The sequence below is a fragment of the Colletes latitarsis genome, chromosome 8 (genome assembly GCF_051014445.1).
Source record: "Colletes latitarsis isolate SP2378_abdomen chromosome 8, iyColLati1, whole genome shotgun sequence".
Lineage (NCBI taxonomy): Eukaryota > Metazoa > Arthropoda > Insecta > Hymenoptera > Colletidae > Colletes > Colletes latitarsis.
In genome coordinates, this window is record NC_135141.1 from 27,747,264 (window position 1) to 27,769,532 (window position 22,269).

The 22,269-nt window shown below is 29.7% G+C and overlaps 5 protein-coding genes across 10 annotated transcripts; 2 read left to right on the top strand and 3 right to left on the bottom strand.

Moving 5' to 3' along the window:
* The first annotated feature begins 521 nt into the window (after positions 1 to 521).
* On the top strand, positions 522 to 1,244 carry LOC143344975 (uncharacterized). Its single transcript, XM_076771629.1, has one exon. It carries the CDS (start codon positions 522 to 524, stop codon positions 1,242 to 1,244), a length of 723 nt encoding a protein of 240 aa, XP_076627744.1.
* LOC143344616 (integrator complex assembly factor Brat1) lies at positions 594 to 5,728 on the bottom strand. 3 transcript variants are annotated; one of them, XR_013080117.1, is made up of 11 exons: positions 5,338 to 5,728; positions 4,825 to 5,127; positions 4,102 to 4,745; positions 3,807 to 4,019; positions 3,397 to 3,711; positions 3,136 to 3,334; positions 2,871 to 3,043; positions 2,700 to 2,797; positions 2,375 to 2,636; positions 1,726 to 2,314; positions 594 to 729 (listed from the first exon to the last, which is right to left on the bottom strand). XR_013080117.1 is itself a non-coding variant. In XM_076770828.1 (10 exons), exons 1-10 carry the CDS (start codon positions 5,446 to 5,448, stop codon positions 1,793 to 1,795), a joined length of 2,736 nt encoding a protein of 911 aa, XP_076626943.1. In that variant the 5' UTR covers positions 5,449 to 5,728; the 3' UTR covers positions 1,585 to 1,792. The 3 variants fall into 3 exon arrangements, 2 of the variants coding, with proteins under 2 accessions (XP_076626943.1, XP_076626942.1); XM_076770828.1 differs by lacking the exon at positions 594 to 729 and having other exon boundaries at positions 1,585 to 2,314; positions 5,442 to 5,728; XM_076770827.1 differs by lacking the exon at positions 594 to 729 and having other exon boundaries at positions 1,585 to 2,314.
* Positions 5,729 to 6,157: 429 nt separating this feature from the next.
* Positions 6,158 to 10,066, top strand: Tango9 (transport and golgi organization 9). Of its 3 annotated transcripts, none has more exons than XR_013080138.1 (9): positions 6,158 to 6,526; positions 7,720 to 7,816; positions 7,928 to 8,075; positions 8,265 to 8,615; positions 8,713 to 8,797; positions 8,873 to 9,031; positions 9,121 to 9,275; positions 9,347 to 9,588; positions 9,818 to 10,066. XR_013080138.1 is itself a non-coding variant. In XM_076771166.1 (8 exons), exons 2-8 carry the CDS (start codon positions 7,740 to 7,742, stop codon positions 9,506 to 9,508), a joined length of 1,137 nt encoding a protein of 378 aa, XP_076627281.1. In that variant the 5' UTR covers positions 6,158 to 6,526; positions 7,720 to 7,739; the 3' UTR covers positions 9,509 to 9,789. The 3 variants fall into 3 exon arrangements, 1 of the variants encoding a protein (XP_076627281.1); XR_013080139.1 differs by lacking the exon at positions 6,158 to 6,526 and adding an exon at positions 6,866 to 7,019; XM_076771166.1 differs by lacking the exon at positions 9,818 to 10,066 and having other exon boundaries at positions 9,347 to 9,789.
* Positions 10,067 to 10,300: 234 nt separating this feature from the next.
* Atpcl (ATP-citrate synthase) lies at positions 10,301 to 19,076 on the bottom strand. Of its 2 annotated transcripts, none has more exons than XM_076771158.1 (11): positions 18,954 to 19,076; positions 14,718 to 15,072; positions 14,456 to 14,649; positions 14,067 to 14,377; positions 13,602 to 13,920; positions 13,078 to 13,510; positions 12,649 to 12,974; positions 12,024 to 12,543; positions 11,642 to 11,947; positions 11,142 to 11,559; positions 10,301 to 11,066 (listed from the first exon to the last, which is right to left on the bottom strand). In XM_076771158.1, the coding sequence occupies exons 2-11, from the start codon at positions 15,057 to 15,059 to the stop codon at positions 10,975 to 10,977; spliced, it is 3,261 nt and encodes a 1,086-aa protein (XP_076627273.1). In that variant the 5' UTR covers positions 15,060 to 15,072; positions 18,954 to 19,076; the 3' UTR covers positions 10,301 to 10,974. The 2 variants fall into 2 exon arrangements, with proteins under 2 accessions (XP_076627273.1, XP_076627274.1); XM_076771159.1 differs by lacking the exon at positions 18,954 to 19,076 and adding an exon at positions 16,547 to 16,705.
* Positions 19,077 to 19,899: 823 nt separating this feature from the next.
* Positions 19,900 to 22,172, bottom strand: LOC143344774 (serine/threonine-protein kinase 16). The gene is made up of 6 exons (XM_076771167.1): positions 21,914 to 22,172; positions 21,395 to 21,629; positions 21,098 to 21,302; positions 20,860 to 21,014; positions 20,653 to 20,787; positions 19,900 to 20,570 (listed from the first exon to the last, which is right to left on the bottom strand). The coding sequence occupies exons 1-6, from the start codon at positions 22,021 to 22,023 to the stop codon at positions 20,454 to 20,456; spliced, it is 957 nt and encodes a 318-aa protein (XP_076627282.1). The 5' UTR covers positions 22,024 to 22,172; the 3' UTR covers positions 19,900 to 20,453.
* Between the last annotated feature and the right edge of the window lie 97 nt (positions 22,173 to 22,269).

Below are 22,269 nucleotides of genomic sequence, written 5' to 3' on the forward strand. Positions count from 1 at the left end.
AATGAAATTTCTTCTTACGAACGATGTGTAAAAATGATTAGTTTAAAAAAGTTCCATAAAAAATATCCACATTTTGCACATATATTTATGATAATATTTTACGTTTGTTTAAATGCATCATATTAAAGTGATTGTCACGTGAGGATACAAGTAATATTTCAAATAGTTTATGTTGTGAAAGGTGTAATATGTTCATTAAATTGCACAGTTTATACGAAATTTTATCGTGTTTCAATCGTCGAAGTTTCATACGATTAATTACCGTTACATACAATTATTTCAATTTTTTTTTCTTTATGTTTATATAACCTAATAAGTTCAATCATCTAAAGGTGAATTCTTTATTTTATTGCTTTATTTCAAAACTGTTTTGTTCAAAAATATTTATAATATCAAATTTAGTTATATACATCTAGAAATTTCGTTGCAATTGTCAAAGTAAATGTAAATTTTAAATATTTTTACATATAATGTATACATATGCATTATTATTGTTACAGACATAATTAAAGAATAACAAGATGTACCTCTGCATTATTTGTCAGCACACGAACGTTTCTATTACAGATTTACATAACCATTACGTCCAACATCACACCCCACAAGAATTATCGCATGCTATTATCAATCTTCAAGGCTTAAAGTTTATAGGAGAGAAAAGTTTAAAATCTATTATGTTAGGCGACAGTAATAACAATGAAAACTTATGTGACCAAGTTGTTGTTGAGACTGAAAAACAAAATAGTCATGATGAAACGTATTGTTTATTACACTGCAGTCAGTTTATTGTTTGGGAACAAGAATTGAATAAAAGGACAGAAATATGTGACAATGATTTTTTTAATATCATTGATAATCTTTGCACTGATTTAAGTAAAAAAACACAGAAAAAGAGAAAAGGAAAGAACAAAGCACTTACGAGTAAAATTAAAACAGACAACATTATTCAGCATAATGAAGATGAAAATATACAAATACAGAATAAAAACATGGAAAAATTTAATAATCTTGCTGTTCAAATTTCCACAGCTTCATCAGTTTCATCTTGGAATATTGAAAATTCAAATATTAATACAGTTTCCAATGATGAAATTCTTAAAACAGAAATAAACGAGGAGGTTGACAGTGAAAATAATACACCATTAGCAATACTTGAAATTGACGCTAACAAAAATGTTCTAATATATAATTCATCAGATGATACTTATTTTTGGACTACAATGTTATCTGAAAATCTTGATTAAAAAGATATATCTACTAATAAAGTAATGTTCTTCAAACATCGATAAATAATTGACAAAAATATTACCAAAAATTTGTTCATAAATACAAATACGAGGAAGAAGTATATTTTCTGTTTTGTACCAATACTAAATCTGATTGTTTTTTTAATTGAAACTTGTTTCTTCAAGATTTTAGTTTATTTACAAATATGCCATGATTAGTAAGTTTTTATTTTCTTTTATATGTATGTATTCTGTATTATTTTACGTATACAATAATACATAGATTTTGTTTTACCTTTAGCATATAAATGATGTAAAAAGATTGTTTTTATTCTGTCTCAAATAAATGTACTACTAATAATAATAATTCTACTTTAATTATAATTCTCTTTATAAAATTAAACGTACAAATTATGATTGCGCATTATAAGGGCAACAGATGCAGTATGAATTGAATACTTTACTTTTAAAAGCAATATTTAAATATAAAATTGTATACCGTATTCGTGTAAAAATGATATTCGTAGTTCCACTTTTATACAATTGACAAGGCACGTTATTTTTAATTAATAACAGTCCATTGAATTCACATCTCCTTGTTTGTGGATTGTTAATATATCATCCAAGATAGACTCAAAGCTAGTAGTATACGTAGTCAACCATCGAGTTTTTTCTTCGATGATGGCATCGATATTTAAATTAAAAATCGTTTGAAGAAAGCTTTGTCTTGTTACACAGGAAATAAATTCAAACGTCTTTTCCTCTGTGCTTTGTATTTCTTCATCCATTTTCATAGAATTCTTGTAAATCGATGCAAGAAGATTCGCATCATTAGCATCTACAATTTCTTCAATCACATTGCTAGAGTTACTAAATACCTCCTCGGGATTGGAACTTGCAACATTATTTGGTTGTTCATATTTAATGTACGAAGTATCTATTGTAGCACTGTCTTTTGGTAAAGGCAGCTCTGGTAAAGGTTCATTAAGTTTATATTTCAGAAGGAATGATTTAAGTTTGTTTAATATAGCTGCCGAAGTTCTACACACTTCGAAATCACTGTCATCTTCTAAAGTAACTAAAAGAACCTAAAATTTGAAACAATAAAATATATATTGTTTTGGATAAATATCGCATAAATTACTTACTCCTAAACAATTTTGCTTTGCTAATTCATCCAATGCTTTGTTAAGTCTTCGTTTTATTTCATTTTCATTTAATGACATAATTTTTCTGTGTTCTTTGGAAAATGTTACTTTCGGAAAGTGTCCATCAAGTACTCCTTGATCAGATAAATGTGACTTTATAAATTGCGTCCAATATTCAAGGGCGCTTGTTTTTACTTCCCAGTGAAGATCAAAGACAGCAGCCATTGACATTGCTCGGGACATTGAATCAATAACGTTTCTCCTAAACAACAGTATATCAACAATTTATAAACAATAGCCATTGCTTCTATATATTTGTACTTACTGCCATTTACAGTGTACATATAATTCTTTTATTAAAATTACGGCTTCCTTTCTGACTATAGCTTCGCTTTCATTGTTGAGTAAATTAATGGCAACATCCTGAAATGTAAGTGAAAGTATTTTTTCTTATATGCTTTAGTTGACGATTTTATACTTATTAAAAAAAACATACAGGTAGATTAAGTTGCGATAATTTTTCTTCCCATAGTCTGTTTATTCGAACAGTAGTTGAAATAAAAGCTAATGCAGATGCCCGAACATAACTTTCACTGTCCGTTTTAGCTATTTCAAGCGCTAATTGTAAGAACTGATTTGTTAATAAAAATTCTTGAAATGCTGGATATTCTGTACATAGTCAAACATATTGCATATTAACACATACTATAATTATATTGTGCAAAAACTACATTCATAAACAATCGTGCTTAAAAACTTACTGTCTTCAGAAATTGTAGCAATAGTATTTAAAACTTCTAGAACACTGTCCCTTACTTCCCAATTTGCATTGTGCAATCTTTTGAAAAGCGTTGGTCCTATATCGTTCATGTGGCTGTCTGTTTCAACAAGTAGTACTAAATTTGGTGGCATAAAATTCTGAATTGCTACCTTACATACTTTTAAAGCTTTTACACATACCTAAAAATAGAGTTAATGAGAAAATATAAACTACATACAAATAAGTTACTTTGAATGCATACCACAGGTATTATTCCTGGATGGTTTAAGATTTCTTGTGCAAGCGATAACAAGCATATAGTTTCTACGCATTCTTGCCATTTTAATTTAAACTTTTCCGTCATTACTGCCAACCCATTGAGAAGCGAGGCTAACAACGTAGGATGATCAACTATAGGATCTCCTTCTAGCGGGGATATAAATGTAGATTTCTTTGGTCCATTTTCCAAGTTTGCCACATTATTTGTTCCTACAGTATTAATTGTCTCGTTACAGATATCTGGCACATAATTCTTGAGTACATGACACAACGTTTGAAATGTAATTACTGCGATATCCTGTTACATGTACATACAAAACTATTAGTTATAATCATTGACAACTACTTTATAATTAAATATCGACATAAATAAGCAATTTTTACTATATTTACCCTGTCCATAATGTCTGTTATTTCTAGAAGTATATCGATGGATACTTTACAAATATGTGCTAAAGGTAAATCATTTTTATATACAGCATCTCTTATATTATATGCCAACCGTTGTACGGCTGTACACGTTACATCAATCATTTTAGTAAGAAACATATCAAAGAGATCATGAGTTATGTATGTATGTTTAACACATACAGCTAAAGGTATAATCTGTTAATAAAAAAAAAAAATTACTATAATTATTCGTTAATAGAACTACCATTATGCTCATATATAATAGAAAAATCCATACCATTATGCTTATAGCTTGATGTTCAAACTTGTGTTGATGTGGTACAACAAATTCATGTAATGATTGGAGTTTCTTCCAATATATCAACAGAAGCTTATTTGTTTTTACTATTTCTATTATATACTTCTTTGATAAAAGCATCATAGATATATAACACAAATCATAAGAGAACTTTTGGGTTATATCAGCATCGATAGTTTCTTGTCCTTCTCTAATAGCACGTTTTAATGGAATAAGTAAACATAACACTAACAGCTTATGAATGTGTGGCAAAAATGTTGTGCTAATACATGCTTCAAAAATGGCCTTGACTCTCATGTCTAAATTAATAATTTCTTGGCATAATTCAGGTATCGTATTATCCATGTTTGCAAATAATGTATTTTCAATTATACTAGTTAATAAATCTAACGTAGTGCATAGTAATTTATTTTGTTCCAAATAATTATCTTCCAACCCATTACACACCTGAGGCTCAAATGTGTTAGACATTAGTGGTGCAGCAATTGCAACAATAACTTCCTTACAAAATTTTATATTTTGTTGTTCTTGTAAAAGTAAAAGCCACAAAAATGTTTGACTTTCACGTGTCACATACATGGTATGATTCCAGTGTGCATACTTTACAATATCCTTCCAAACTTCTATAAAACCAACGTCCATCACATTTTAATTGCATTGATAGATTTATTTATATTAAAAATATAATTATATATTGCTCACCAGAATCTATAACCCATTGTCTGCCACTTCGATGTTTAATTAAGTCGGATAGCATTGTAGTATAAGCCATTTTAATAGATGCTGGCAGATCGTCTCCATGAAGTTTAAGGATATCGCACAATCTGTTATACACATTCTGGCAATGCCAGTAATGAAAACGTAGTTCATTGCGTGAAATTATTCCCACAAGTTTTAAAGTAAATATACTTATAGACTGAGAAGGTTTGCAATCAACATTCCAAATATTCAATGCTTTTAATACCCACTTTTGTAGTAATACGCAATGTTCATAATCTGCAGTACCTGGAATAAATTATTTGAAAAGACTCATATTACTGATTGTATATATTTGATACGTGTAAAAAAAATATAGTAAATCAAACTATAAATTAGTGTAAAATGAGAGGAATAGAGAAAAAAATGTGTAACAAGTATAACCAAACTTAATCAGAAACATTTTATCATATAATTTTATAAATATACATTATAACATGGTATCTAACATTTCCTTACACTCTTTTATATTCTCTGAAATGTGGGTCAACAGAAGATCAAGATAAGTAGTAGACACGATGTTATAATTAGGTAACAAAAACAATTCCAAAACTTCGGATAACCTTTCATCGTTCTTTAATGATGTCATTATGCTCTCGTATTAAATTTGCAATAATTATGCAAAAACACTAAATTATTCCTTGATTTTTTTTTAATCTACATATCTTCCATACAGCCTATTGTACGTCGCAAATTTTGGAGCGTACACAATTTTAATATACATTGCTTTTAAAAATGAGTACCACTTCGAATACTCATATTTTCTTGATCTTGTATTTAAAAAACGAGTGTAAGGAAAGATTATAATCCTTTAAACATGTGCAATAAAATAGAACTCGTATAAATCGGAGTAAAGTTACCACTATCAATCAGATTAGATATGTATATATATGTTTGTTTATTTTTTTCTGCTACTGGCGGTCATTTTAAACTTACTATTAGCAATTGCTTACTTAAAACACGTAATAATTAAACACACACATTGTTACTTGACAATGGTAGTATCATCGAAAAAAATATATGTTCTAATAAAATAAATAGGATAGACTTGTTAAATATAAATTGACATGCAAGTGCGTATATGTAAGTACTTTCATAAATGTTTTAAAGGTTTCATGATATAATTGTATAATTAAAATGTAACTCGTGTTAACAATTTTACACATTCTTACAAGTATTATCTAGCATATTCCAATATTACGTACTTATATTGGCTTCTCGCCATGCTGAACGAGAAGCAGTAAAGCTGCGAGAGTTAAGTTTTGTACTATACACATAGCAGAGATGCACAAATGGTGCATACTCTTTTTATCAAGTGGAAAAGTAGCAAATTTTCAGATTCTTGCAGTTTTACTATTTTTCGTTCAGTATAGCTAAAAGTGGAGTCGGTTGTGATAGCCTTGATAGAAGTTGAGAACCTGTAATGCTGAAATTAATACACATGTATATTCCCTTCAAGTCCAGTTTTTGTTGATACGACACTTGCGTGAAAGGAAAATAGATATTGGTCTTATCGTGATATTATCTTTACCGTGCAATGAACTTTGTTACTTAATTAATTAGAGATATAAAAAGTACTTTTGACTCGGTGATCGTTACAGTATGATAATTTTGTATAAGACACATTAATTGTGCTGCAAACACAAAGGTATTTCATTACAATTTATTTGGTCCCTTTAGCTTTCATTTTCTTATATTAACAATTTCTATTTCGTTATGTATATGACTTATATTAAATATCTGATATTAATTATCTGATTGAGAATATTATTCTTTTTCATTATTTTTTATTGTGAAATTATTATAATTATTGGATATATATATTCATTCGTTTGTCTGACGTTTACTGATTTATCCAGTGTGGCCAGATTTGGCATATTTCACTCATTTAGTGCATCGACGGCGACCCTAGTAACGATGAACTTTCTTGACATTTAACGGTATGTGGGTTAGCTAACATATATTACGTATATGTACGTGGTTTGTATGGTAGTATAAGTCTGCTTCCCCATCGTTCCGTTAGTCACCAAAGAAGTTCGTCGTTACTACTGTCGCCGTCGATATACTCAATTTGGCAATTATGCCAAATCTGGTCACATTGACTTTATTTCCTTAAATCACATAATATTCATTTTTTTAAGGTGATAAATACTTATACATATAAGCTTTAAAGTTTTCATTGCTCTATTGCAATAATGCAATTTACAAATATTGTAATGTTTACTAATCGTTATGTTATTGTACTGCTCAACTATGCAGTAATAGTAAAACTATTGGCCTGTCGTCCGTTTCATATTTTATTTCGTGTAACGAATTATAAATCATTTATCCTTCATGATCATATTTCGGATGTTAATTGTTACTCGCTATATTTTTAAATTTAGCTTTTTATTGTAATTTACAAAATATTTTGTATATCGTACGTTTTGTAGTATAATTAAATCAGTGATATTTAATACTTTAATTATAAATTTATTATTAATACTTTAAATATTTAAGGCTTTAATTAATCATATTAACACGAATGAGATACTGTTTCTCTATTCACTTTACTTCAATGCATAATATTAATTTGTACTTCTGATGAGTTTAAATATGCTGGAACCTTATAACATAAAATTATATTAAATTTATGGAATATTTACATACATATGCACGTTTTGATTAGATTAGCAAAGCACATAGTGAAATTCTTTTGTTATCTGAGACAACGCTGTAACATTATTTCATTTTATGTGAAGTAGTGGTTCTTCACATCTGTTTGATGATATACATTTTTTTTTTTTGAATCTTGAGTGTTTTAATATTTGTTCTGAATATTTTCATGAATTTTATTTACAGAATTTTATACACAATTAAAAATGGCATGGACACATTACCAACGTATATTAGCTGTACTTCTGGTTGTAACTGGATCATTTAATAGTTTATCAGTAAAGTAAGTAACTAAATTGACAAAGTACAAAATTATTTAATTAAAATATAAAATAATTAAAGAAAAATATATATAACTTTATGTAACTAAATATATTTATTGTCTTTGATTTAGATTCGCAGATAAACAAATAGTACCGGGTGAAGATGGTGAGCTCAGGCATTTCAATCATCCTTTTATGCAGTCTTCCTTTATGTTTGTAGGGGAGATGATGTGTCTTGTAGTATTTAAAGTTGTTTATTATTACTACAGTCGTAGAGGTGTAAGTTTTATTCATTAAATCAAGGGTGGTCAACTTATGATTGATTTTTTTTTCTTAAAAATGTGTCATGATCTACCTATTCTTATGTATTATGTATTTATCATCTCTTGTTGGCCATTCCTGCATTAGATGAACATATATTACATTTATTAGCTGCAAATATTTATCATCAGAATTGTTTAATTATAGGATGGCTCTGTGGATAACAATACTTTAACTAAAGGATCGCAAACATTTAATCCTTTTATTTTACTCATTCCTGCATTGTGCGATATGTGTGCTACATCTATTATGTATGTCGGCTTGAGTATGACATACGTGAGTAGTTTTCAAATGTTACGTGGTGCTGTTATTATATTCACAGCTATTCTTTCTATGAGTTTTCTCAATAGAAAACTAGGTAGCAGAGAATGGATTGGTATAGGAATGGTTTTAATTGGTTTAGTTCTTGTTGGACTCAGTGACATAATAGTTATGGAAAATTCAAATAGTAACACAAACTCTATTATAACTGGAGACTTACTTATTATATGTGCTCAGGTAAAACTATACAATTTATATGCTTTCAATATCAATAACAAAATTTATTTATTTTAAAAATAAGGCAAGCGTTAGTTATATAGATTTATTACAATAGATTATAACAGCTGTTCAAATGGTGGTGGAAGAAAAATTTGTAGCTGAGCAAAATATACCAGCACTGCAAGCAGTTGGTTGGGAAGGTACTTTGTAATACTTTTAAAATATAAAATATTCATTTACGTTAAAAACAATATATAAGAATGTACTTTTTATAGGTGTCTTTGGATTCATTAGTATATGTATTTTAATGATTCCTCTTAATTTTATACCTGCATCACCTCCATTTGCTGACAATTCTCGAGGGACACTTGAAGCTACTACAGATGCTTTTATCCAAATTGGAAACAGTGGTCTATTGCTGATGGCAATAGTAGGTTAGTATATTCATAATTAATTGTGATTTACAAACATCTCATTGATGAAACAATTACAAACATTTATTAACTATATTATTTCTGTACAGGTATTGCATTCAGCATAGCTTTTTTTAATTTCTCGGGCATTAGCGTTACCAAAGAAATGAGTGCTACTACAAGAATGATTTTAGATAGTATTCGAACTATTGTTATATGGGCTTTCTCTTTAGCAGTTGGTTGGCAATCTTTTCATTACTTACAGGTAAATATTCTTCCATTACTTTCACATAAGTTAATGCATATTTAATGAAATTCAGTTATTATTTTTTGTAGCTTATTGGTTTCACCATGCTATTAATTGGAATGTTGTGCTATAACAACATTATTATTCCTCAATTAGTAAGAAAATGTAGATACCAATTAGGCCGTCATAGACCACCTCCACGTAACCAAATCATTAATATAATGGCAGACGATATTCCAGAAACTCAGTGAAACTTATACTACTCATTCGATACTCTAGGATGTCGACCATTTCGTGATATTAAGAACTATTATAGTTTCTATAAAGAACGGTAAAGCCTGTGATCTTAATGACATATGAAATTTATGTCTTGCTTCATGAAATTGATTAAAATTGATTGTATTTTTAAGACTAACAAGATTACAATTTATAAAATCAACAACAATTTCTATAGACAGAAATTGATTATTAAATACAAATATTCAAGTTTATTATATGAAATAAGTATTTTAGCAATTTTTATGTAAGCTTTTTACACGAATATATCAATTATTTTACAGGTGCTTTGTACATCCGTTAAAATCCATACATAATATCCAATACTAATTTTTCCTTGAAGAAATGTTTTGAATGCCAATTAATATAACAATATTTTTCCACCGTTAAAATTAGTTTGAAAAGAATTAAAAATTAAATAAATAATTTCAAAATTATAATACATTTACGGTTGTAATTATTATAACTAAAATGTGAGTATTTTACAACTACATACTTATTTTTTGATGTAATAGAACACATTAAATAAATTATTTTATCATGGTATTATTTTGTGTTATCCAAAGAAAACTTATTAAAACAATTTAATAAATATGAGTAACGTTCCAAAATAATCCTCGATCCTTTATTTTTTATTAAGTATTTTAAAAATTTTACATTATTACTTATGAAAATACTGGTAGAAGACAACCATTTCCTACATTTTATCCACATATAACAGAATATTAAATTTCAAGGTGTCGGTGAGGCTGAATAAAAAGTTAAAATAATGCTTAAATATTAGACATATTTTATTATTTTGCATACTTCAGACGTAAATCATAAACTACTTTGTGCAAAAAATTGTTGTTGTAGCATATACACATATATAATATGTACGTATTAGCACATTTTGTATACACACATATGTACCAGTATGCATGCATGCATACACATACATGACTAAATGTATCTAACAGAAAGCTTTTGAAATAAAATAATATTTATATTTTTAATAATCGGAATAGAATATATTTTGTGCTATCTTAGATAAATTACGCCTATAAAGACTAATATATTAGTACTGCACATTAGTCGGCAATTAATTGTAGAATCTTTCCGATTTGCGTCCCCCTTTTTGATTAAATCAAAAATGCTTTACGGAATGTTTCCTTTAATCATACGAATAATTTTTGCTATTTAACGTGTATCTCATTTTTTATAAATTACTGTCGGCATAGAACCTTTCAACCGCGGTTTCATCGAATATAACTTCGATCCACGACGATGAATACGTTTATAGTGTTCATACGATAACTCAAACATCTGTTCTAGAAATTTATCTATCCTTTACGGCTATGAGCAAGCACGTATGATATGACCATTAGAACTATCTAAACTTTAAATGAATTCGTAACATTTATTATGCGTTTACGACAGATAATGCAAATGGAAAATGAATTCAATTGTATTGCTCCGGCAATACATAGGAAATGTCATCCCAAGGATGTCGGTATAGGCCTTGTTTCAATCTCTTTTGATCCATGTAATGACCTGCAGTAACAAAACATAGAATTATTATTACTCGAGTACAATCTTGTATAAACTATCGAAAAGATGAATACTTACCAATAAAACCTATACTCCTACCAAGAACGAATAAACTATTTATAGCACCAATTTCGATGTATTCCTGCGCTTCTTCTCTAGTGAAACTCCCACTTTTCCTCAGCATATCCACAAAGGCACAAGCAATAATGCCATCCACGTTAAGAATTAAATTAGGTTTCTTACTTGTAGTTATCTTTTCGACTTCTAATGCATATTCAACCAACGGCTTAGCAGGAAAATTCTCCATTACGAATTCTTTAATAAGCTTCACACGCATATCTGGATTGTTTATGGATTTTATACGATGACCAATACCCATGATCAATTTGCCTTTTTTACGTGTATTATTCACAAACTCTTGTGGATGTAACCCAGCATCATAGGCTTCAGAAAACATACGAGCCGCTCCATCTAATGCTCCGCCGAAACGATCACCCTATTGTTCAAGTTTACATAAAATATTAATGCTAATTCCATAAATATAGAAAAATATTGTGAAACCTGTTTGTTTTACTTACTATAGTTAAAAGGCCAGATACCAAAGAGCTAACTAAATCTTTACCAGCTCTTGCACAGACAATAGTGTTATGGGCCCCTGACACGGCGGGACCGTGATCAGCCGTTAACATTAAAGACATCTCAAGGAATTTACAATACATGATCGGCAGACATCGTTGAAACCACAACAATGAGACTACACCACCGATGCCTACATTTTGTTTAAGAACTTCGGTGACGGGCATTCCAGCATACAATAATTCTTGACCACGTTCGTCGCATATTGATGTCATGAATGAAGCTGGTTTCCGTATTAAACCGAGTTCCTACAGAAATTGATTTATTCGTAATATTTATCAAGAGATGAATGAAATTCTACTTGGTGATAATTAAATATATTACCCTAGCCCAACTGTAATCCATAGGAACGGTCGGTGGTGGAACTTCCGGTTCTGGAACGATCGTTCCTTCCTTTACGAGTTTTTCATAAACGTGCTGCATCAGATCTCCAAGAGCGTCGAAACTATCGGGAACATAGGCACCAGCAGCTTTCAACGCAGCATTCTTGGCAGAAGCTGTTTCCAAATTACTGTGGGCGATTGATCCAGCGTGGCCAAATTGTACTTCAGAATTGAACATACTGGCACAAGTACCGATGCACCAAGCAATCAATGGCTTTGTAATCTTCTTTGATTTCAATGCTTGGCACACTTCGTATTCCTCCACGCCACCTACTTCGCCAAGAAGAACTATGAGCTTCACTTCGGGATTTTGTTGATAACGCATTATGTGATCCATAAACGTAGTTCCTGGATAACGATCTCCTCCAATCGCAACACCTTCCAACACCCCATTGGAAGCCTTGGAAATTATATTGTTTAATTCATTGGACATACCGCCAGAACGGGAAACATATGCAACGCTAAAAAATAAGGTTATCTTAGTATCAAGATCGATATGCCTTAATACAATGTAAGGAGGAAATATAGGATTTGTATTTTTTGTTATGGTCGATGACAAAAATTACCTGCCAGGCCTATAAAGTTTACTGTGAAGAATATTGTCCATCATTCCACCAGTATTTCCAATCTTGAAACAGCCCGGTTTAAGACCTCCAACAGTAGCTGGACCAATAATCGTAACATCTCTTTCTTGTGCCATTAGAATTAGTTTTCTCGTCATATTTTCGGGTATGCCTTCGGCAATAATAGCAATCGTTCGAATTTGAGGGAACTGCAACGTTTCAACTGTGCTTTCGTAAGCAGATCTTAAGGATGCAAATGTAACCATAACATCTGCATCTGTATGTTTAGTCATAGCATCCTTCATTTGTTTGTAAACAGGGATGAGTATCTATCGCGTATATTGAAAAGAAAAAAATTAAGATTTTTCATCATGATTAAAATAAAATAAAATATTTTATTTGAATAAGAAAATTGACAATTCTGTAAAGTACCTCTTTATGACCCCAGTAAAACTTTTGTTTGTGATCACCAGTGAAAGGGTATACAATGGCAGCAACAGATGGTTCCGATCTGCGACATACGAAGTCAAAGTCTAGCATACTTTGCACTGCTCTAGTTTGCATTCCCCAGATAATAGCTCTGGTTTTATTACTGAAAAGTTGCTTTTTTGACGATCCATCAACGGAGTCGCTTGTTTTTAATTTAGGTTGCTTGGTAGGCGAGCAAGATGTACTTTTTGAGGGTGCTGTAGGACCCACGTCTTGTCCCGAAGGCAATAAAAAGTTTGCGGTGGAAAATTCTTGAGCTTCAGGATCTGGAATCGGCTTTTTACCTAAAGCCATTGCACATATAGCCGTCATGTGAGTTTCCGGGCCGAATACATAAACAGGGATACCGAGTCTTCTACCAACTTCGCGGATAATTCTGAAATTAAAAACGCAAAAATGCAATTATTTAATAATGTTCGTCGGATACATAAACTACTTTAAATTACATTTTTAAAATGCTTTTATACCTTAAACCTTCTTGATAATTTGGGCCTGCTCTTCTTACAAATATTTGTATTTTGTGTTCCACAAGTTTTGGCTGATACTCTTGTAGTGCCTTTACAATACCCTTAAAAGTTGCAGCTACATTCGTGAAATTGGCGATACCTCCACCAATGATTAATACCTTTCCCTCTTTTCGTTTTTCTTTTGTCATTAAGCTCAAAATCGTTTTCGCGTAGTCATAAGTTTGCTGTTCACTGGGTGCACCAGAGTATTCACCATAATTTGCTAGTTCGTTTGTAGCACCCAAGTCACAAATCGTATCTGAATATATTACAGATGCACCTGAAAAAATTTTTTATATAAAAAAAAAAATGCGTACGAATGCAATTAACCTTGTTAAAAAAAAGGGAAACGATTTGACAATCACAATTTGGCTAGAATGAACCAGATTAATCACGTAAATGATACTGCTGTGCGCTTCTACTGACCACCGCCAGCAACCATAGTCCATATCCGACCAGATGGATTAAGAAGAGTCAACTTCAAGCTAGCCCCAGATTTAGCATCCAAATCAGCGATGTAGGCCTCTTCTGGATAGGCATCCCGTCCAAACGGTGGTGGATAATCAATTTCTCCCCAGTCTGGTTTACATATGAAGTCCGCAGTTGTATCCAATTTAGCAGCAAGATCCAGTATATAAATTCCATTGTCTGTCACCACCAATGGATTTATTTCCAAGTAAGTGAAATATAAATTAACGTAAAGTTTATAGAGAGACTCAATAAACTTAGCAATTGTTCTAGAAGCAAATAATCACACCATTATTTTTTAGCAACATTTTAAAAATAAAACAATAATTTCATTTTGTAAGACTTACTCCTTCTTGTCATTTGCCACATGTACTAATAATTTTTCCATCAGCACAGATTGATCTGGTGCTTTTTCTCCAACAGATACTTCTAGTTTTAAAGCTTTTGCATCAACATCTCCAATATCAACACCCCCTTCATGATGAAATAAAATAGTATCAGCTTTCCGGTGTGAATAGATGCAAACATAAGCTTCTTCTTCCTATAATTAAAAATATCATTGGTTTATTCATTTTTTATTAACTCTCTATAGCAGCAACAAACATTTACCTGTTTATGAGGAACAAATGGTTCAATAATAAATGTTCTTAATTTTCCTGTTGTTTTTCCTATTAGCTGGTCCTTATTTATTCTCTCAGCTATCCATTGTTTCACTGTAGCCAAATCTGCATTCACTTTAATTAGGCCAAGTTTTCCACGACGCTTGATTAACTGATCAGGCTTTACAACCAACTTTTCAGTTAGAAGCCATGGATTGGTGTTTACAACATCTGCCCAATTTGTCTGTTCTGTGATGGCCACAAATCTGCATTTAACTGCATTTGTACCAAGAGGAAGTTTGCGATTAATGAGATCTTTTCCAGTTGCTTCGCGAATTGCTTTTGCAGACATCTTTTACCAGTTTCTAAAAGCAAACACACAAACATTATTCATAAGTTAATAAGTATGTTCATACCTTGTTATGCCAGTCTCTTTTTATATGACTTTTTGCTATAACAGTCTTCATTAATTGATACTATTAATCCTAATATTAACAATTAATTATTTAATAAATAATAAAGGCCATTACAATGAAAAGCCATGTAACATAGTATGAGTATAGTAAATATTTTTTGAAATTTATTCAAAAATAATGAAAGTAATAAATCCATTATTAGTAGAAAATTAAATTATCGAACACTATTCTTTAAATATTTTTTTGGTTACATTTAATGTTTTACTACAAATAATAAAACATTATTTTTTGTATGTTATGGCTCATAACTGATCACTGTTTAAAATATTTTATTTGTAAATTACATAATACACACAGAAAAAAAACGTGCACGTACAAGGTAAACGCGAATACCAACTTTAAAAGTCTCAAGTCTAAAATGTTGAATGTTTCCAAGTAAAAGTTGGCCGACCGCATTCCAGCGTCGAACGGACAGAAGTTATTGAAATTAGTATAAATATTTGATAATTATATCACAGACGAAATAAATTTACTTTTCATTAATTTTATTCGATTTAACAGATATTAAACAATTTATTTCTCAAAATATGGAAAAGCTAATGAATTTCTTTTAATAGCAATAAAGTTTATAAAATCATGTAGGACATTTTTGTTGGTTTTTTATTACATTTTCCTAATCATTTTATATTCACATATTATTTAAATAATATACGCATTTTTTCCAACAGCAATAGATATGTGCATATATTGTACCATCATCGTACATACAATCTGTAACGTATTAAAGTGTGAACGTAAGTATTTACGTGTGCAGTTGAAATGCAAAATAATCTTTCAAATTACAATACAAAATTCTCATTGACAGGAAAATGCTTGGTAATAAACGATATAAGAAAAATATTACTAAAGCTAAAACGTTCGAACGTTTGAATTAAGAATCGACTTTGCTCGATTTTTTTTTAATTGTGCAATATTTAGAGCATTATAAGAACGATACAAACACTTCGAGGAATGCGTTGAATTCCAAAAAGAAATTTATTTGAAATGCAATTACATCAATCGGTTGTCAGTCAAGAACTAACATTAAAATTATAATTTAAAATAAGATTCATACGTATCTAATAAAAATATTTAAATTATTAAAAGTCGTATAATTTTAACATTAATTGGAAAAAGAAATTTTGCATGGATTTATGACAAATATCTTCAACCAATAGTTCGTAGTTACTTATAGAGTCGTTTACGTCATTGTTTGATTTTTAAATTCTTTCGCGATTAATATAGTTCTATGTAACCAGTTTTTAATAAATTCATGCAGTATAATTTTAATTGTACTCATGCATTTCTGTATATAAATAATTACTCAATCACAAAAGACTATGAACGAATGTACAAAACAGTAAATGAAAGCACATTCACTCACCGGAAATCTATAATGCTCAACGTTCGAATTAGTGGGTATAATAGAAGTCGACCTTAACCTTCTCGCGCTGTATTTTCTAACCTACGAGATTTTGAACAGAGAACACTGAAAAACGATCCGCCCCACACTGCCGCCGGCAGTTAACTGAACGTTCAAAGTGACATCGTGCGCATAAGTAATGCCATACCACACGATATCTCAAAGATATCGTACGATTCTACCACTTTTTTTCTCACGGTCGGTCGTATTAACCTATTTTCTTTTTTTTTTTCGTCATCACGCGCTGTACCGCTTATATTTCAAAGATTATAATGCAAAGATGTACTTCCTTTAAAATTGTTAGTTTATAATATACACCTGTAATTTATCATAGAATGTATATAGTTCAGTAATTAGTTAATCTTTACATTTTGTTTTTTTTTTTTTTTATCTAAATACTTTCGTATGAAAGGAATATTTTGTACTTAAATACAATATGTCTATACCCTCAATTTGTCTATAATGAAACTCGTAAATTTCGACTTTTCAATAAACTATTTACATGTTTGATAGCAATTACATGCACGGAAGTCACGCATCAGAGTCATGATTATAAAACTTAATGAAGTTTTATTAATGTATTTAATGTAATATTCATTAGGTACTCTAAACAGCGCAAGCAGTTTTATTCAAATTATTCTGGTACACGAATAAAATCATACAAGTCTAGAGGATCGTACGAGGATTAACAGAAGGTCACGTGACTGTAATGCGATCTGTGCTTACCACGTGGACAGATAGCAAAGGTTTTCAAGTTCTTATTATTATGCGATTTATTCATGTTTTTAACATCGGATAAACTGTTACGTTGAATTAAATTTAGATGGACGTTCGTTGGAGAAATGTCAACTTATGAAAAAGTTGTTTAACCCTTCCACGACACCACGAATAGAGAATATTCTAGATTCTAATGCAATCACTTTTTATGTAGCATCGTTAAGTTATACGTACTATTTGACGTGTTTTATCAAATATAAACTTGTGAATATCATTAAATCATTTAAAATAATATTGTTAAATATTAAACTGTTAAATTTATGGCATGTCATAGAATGCGAATCTTAAGTCCTTCACTATGTATGTACATACAATTAATCGTAATAGAAAATTGATATGAAAAACGATACATTTTAATTATTGAGTATAATAACGAAACATTATTATTTTTTTAAGATTACTTAATGCTACTATACAAGCGATACTTTCGTAATAATCATGATTCTCAAACACCATCAATTTAATACAGAGATTTTCGAAGTAATTAATATCAATTCAAATATCATATAATTTAATAGTTGCATTTAAAAAAAATAACGAAAGTTTTATAAATTATTCGTGAACACGATAGAGATTGACTTTGGTTTAAGCAACAATTGTTTCGTGGAAGATCTTTGCTTATCTTTTCTCTTGTATCTTCTACATCCAAATGTAACCTTGACCTTTGTGAAGAGTTAAAAAGAGTTAGATTTATATGTTTAGTAATAGTCCGTGAAAACCAATTCAGAAATAAAAAAATTATTGAATTAATTTATCCGTTTCGTCAAATAATAAACTGAGATTAAATTTAAATTACATACTAAATTCCTCGTTTGAGAATTGCTAATAACATGTTTTATCACTATTCGACACGATCTTTAACCTAACAAAAAATACATTCTTGAAAGTAAATAATTGCCAGTATGTTTCGTTGTTAAAAACGTTCTCATGTTTTTTTAATTCGTAATGCATATAGGTACTAAGGATCGGACGAAGTGGGATTTATTGCGTAAACGATTAGCATTTGCTATGTCACGACAGAGTTGTAAAATTTTCATGTATGTATTTTGTCTTCTGGTTAAATAAATGTTAAGAAAACAATGCAGAAACTCAATAGGGAAAGTCAACATAATTAATTATTTATTCTGGGACCAAAATCGCATAACAAATAAGTTGAATATAAATTTTTTACTGACAGATCGAAACAAACGTGCAATTAACAACGTAATGTTATAATTACACATTGCCAAAGAAAAACTGATATGTCTGAATATCCACGTAAAACATATCTTATCAACGATTAATGAAATTTTAACTGTTATAAATTGTGAATATGATATTCTGGAGTGAGGTTATATTTTCTAATCTTTAACCAATATAGATTCTTATTATACCGTTACAATTTATTTGCTCATATAACTGGCGATATTAGTAAATGGTCGTTATGCTATCTTCGATGCCAATTAATTAGTATGTACAATACAAAACTTGTATGATAACTTATTGATTAAACTTTTATCAAACATCAATATTTCCAATTTTTAAACAGATAAGGTTAGTTTGACATCGCAAGGTTCGTGAAAGTAAATAAAGATAATGTAAAGTAACTTACGATTCACAGGTAAGGCAGACGAATGTGAAAATATAGTATTTTCTGAGAAGTCTTCACTATCTGAGAGACTAGACAAGGAGTAGTCTACTTAAAAGCACAGCCACCTGAAAAAAATTACTTTACATTCTAAGCTTCAACGACGTTAACTGGTGTGAGGTAATGGTTCGAAAATTATTGACGCGGTGTTGAAATTTAAATTATTGCACACACTTTTATATAATTATCTTTCAGACAACAAAGTAAAAATTGTATGCAATAGGATCATGCCGGATTAATGTAAATTATTTTTAATCGTTCGTGGATTCAGTTTAAGCATTATAAGACTGTTATGACGTATTCATGACGTGGCAGCAATACGTCATATCGTATGATTCTGGTAACTGTATTTATGTATATATCTACACATGAATTTTAGATTAATTATATACATGAAATTTTTTGCAAATTTAATATACTAAATAAACACAGAAAATATATCTTTTAAATAAATCTTTGAAATTTGTTATACTATTTCTATAATTCGTAGGGTTCATTCATTATTTTATTAAAATTTCGGGAAATAAAAATATTCTTCTATTTTCTTTGGTCTTTCTATGAGATACATATTTAATGGCATATCTATACTTTTGAATTTTTAAAATAGACATTAATCATACTACTGTAGCCTTCTTCAAATATTGAATTTATTCTAACCATAGTTTTCATAGCACTGTAAGAAACTTTCGTACTTAATGTTATGATACAATAAAAATCAAATATACGAAGGATCAAATTATACATATATATTTGTATAAAAAGGCAGGGAAGTTGGAAATGTACGAAGCACGAAAAACTTTATACTTTATAAAATATTAAAGAGATTGAATAAATTATATTACATACAAATATACTGTTATAGAACAGTTTTAAACAAAAGAATGAAGTATATTATTTCATAATTCACATGTATGACTGAAATCTGTTAATGTTTATTGTTACTGTATGTACAAATATAAATAATCCATTACTCAGTACGTAAAATGTTCTTATTTCATGAAACAATACTTGTATGTAGACATAAGATGAACTGATAAAAAATAATACATACTTAGATCAATTAAAAAAAAAGCTAGCTGATTATTATATTCTAGTGTCATACGACGGTATTATGTGTTAAAATATTTGATCATATTTATATTTCCAACAACATTATAAATGTGCTATAAATTTGAAATTCATATTGTTCAAAACAGTAATATCCACTTATTTAAAATATATTTTAATCTCATTAGTGAGAAATTTACTTTCTATAAGTTCGAAATGATATTTTGAAATAATGCAAATATTTCAAATCTTATTAGTAAAAAATTACTGCGTTATATTATTGCATTATAGTATCACGTTTTTCTTCTTTGCTGTAATGGACATTTCAAATTGGTATACACGATATAAGAAGTATCAAAAATCGTCTTTACATAAATTTTTGAATAATAAATATTCAAATTATTGCTCTTTGTATGATTATGCTCTGTTTTCCAACTTTGCAATAAGATCATGGACATTTTCTATAACACTGTATATATAAGGACGTTCCATTGGATTTACCTTTAACATTGATAAAATCAAATGTTGCATATCCTATAAAATTCAAAATTCAAATATTAGATCTAGAAGTTTTGATCGTACAAAACTCATAATCAAATATACACAATGACTTCACCTCATTGTAAGGAGCATCTTCTGGAAATGTAATATTTGCACTCATAACAGCCAAAGCAACACTATCTCCTCTTTCATATACAGCATCAAAAGGTGATTTAAAGTAACAGAGCGCATAGAGAATGCAGCCTAACGACTGAAAGAATATAGTTTTAACGAAAATAGCGTTACACAAAAACATGTTTCAAGAATTCTATCAATATTTTACCCAAATATCTGTTCGTTCATCAACCATACAATAACTTTCAACGTTAAATAATTCTGGTGCTCTATATGGCATTGAACATCTTTCTGCTGCTAGATCTTGCAGTGTTTGTGCTGCTTGTGACCCACATACTTTAACTCTGGCTGGTGCTACAGAACCTACGAAAATCAATGTTTATTTATTAATGATCAACACAATAGGATTCAAATATTTATTTTGTATAGTAACCAAAATGTTGCACCTAAATCCATTATGATAGGCGTACTACCATCACCAAGAACTATATTTGCAGTCTTTAGGTCTCTGTGAGCTAAAGGATCTGGTTTTGCTTCATGGAAAGCTTTTACACCTTCACATATTTGTAAAAAAATATTTAAAATATCCAATGCACTCATATAATCATTGTTTCTAGCACGTCTTTCTAATTCATTAGCGAGTGTGCCTTTCTAAAAACAGAAAATATTTTTTAATTTAGATAATTTAAATTTTTAATTATCATTCATATTTAGGTTGATTCCATTTAACATATAAAACTTACATGATAATATGGTAATACAATTAACGCTTCGCTAGTTGCATTAATCACAGGGTCTGCCATTCCTTTATAAGTAGAATCAATACATTCTATTACATTCGGATGTTTCACAAGATTGTGATACTCTATTTCTTTTGCTGCTAATCTCTGATCTTCTAATCCATGGCAAATTATCTTTTTAATTGCATATTTTTTGTGTGTGATTGCATCTTCAGCTAGAAGTACAGTGCTGAATCCACTAAAATAGAAATTAATTTAAATAAGAGGTAAAATGAATTCATTTCACTCGAGGGACTTAACGTTTTTTTAACATGAATTATTCTTTAGTAGAATTTAAAAACATTATTATTAACTTTTTGTACAAAATAAACAAACTAGGTTAAATGAAATTAAAGTAAAATTATTTCATTTATAAAAGGAAAGGCATAACATAGATATAAAAATAAATGTCGATTTACGAAGTTTAAACGTAAACAAAAGTATTACAGTAACTTATAAAAATTTGTTTTATACAAAACTTGCCCTTCTCCAAGATGTTCACGAACTGTATAATTTCTTGAATTTATCGTAATGGTTTCTTTAGAGCATATACAGCCCATTTTTAAAATTAAACTTAAACCGAGGCTGTTCATTTTGTGCCGTACATAGTAAAAGAATTGGATTAACGATACACCTGATACGTTTCTTTATCGGCGGGCAAACATTTTGACACACGTCACATATGCTACCATGAGGCAGTGTGATGTGATTAAATTTGGCATAATTGAGTCATGAGGTTCAGATTAAGTTAGATATTCGGTTATCAGCTGTTTCCAAACAATATTGGTGGTCATGTTATCCAAATTGTTTAAATCAAATATTTGCGGAAAATTTGTGCG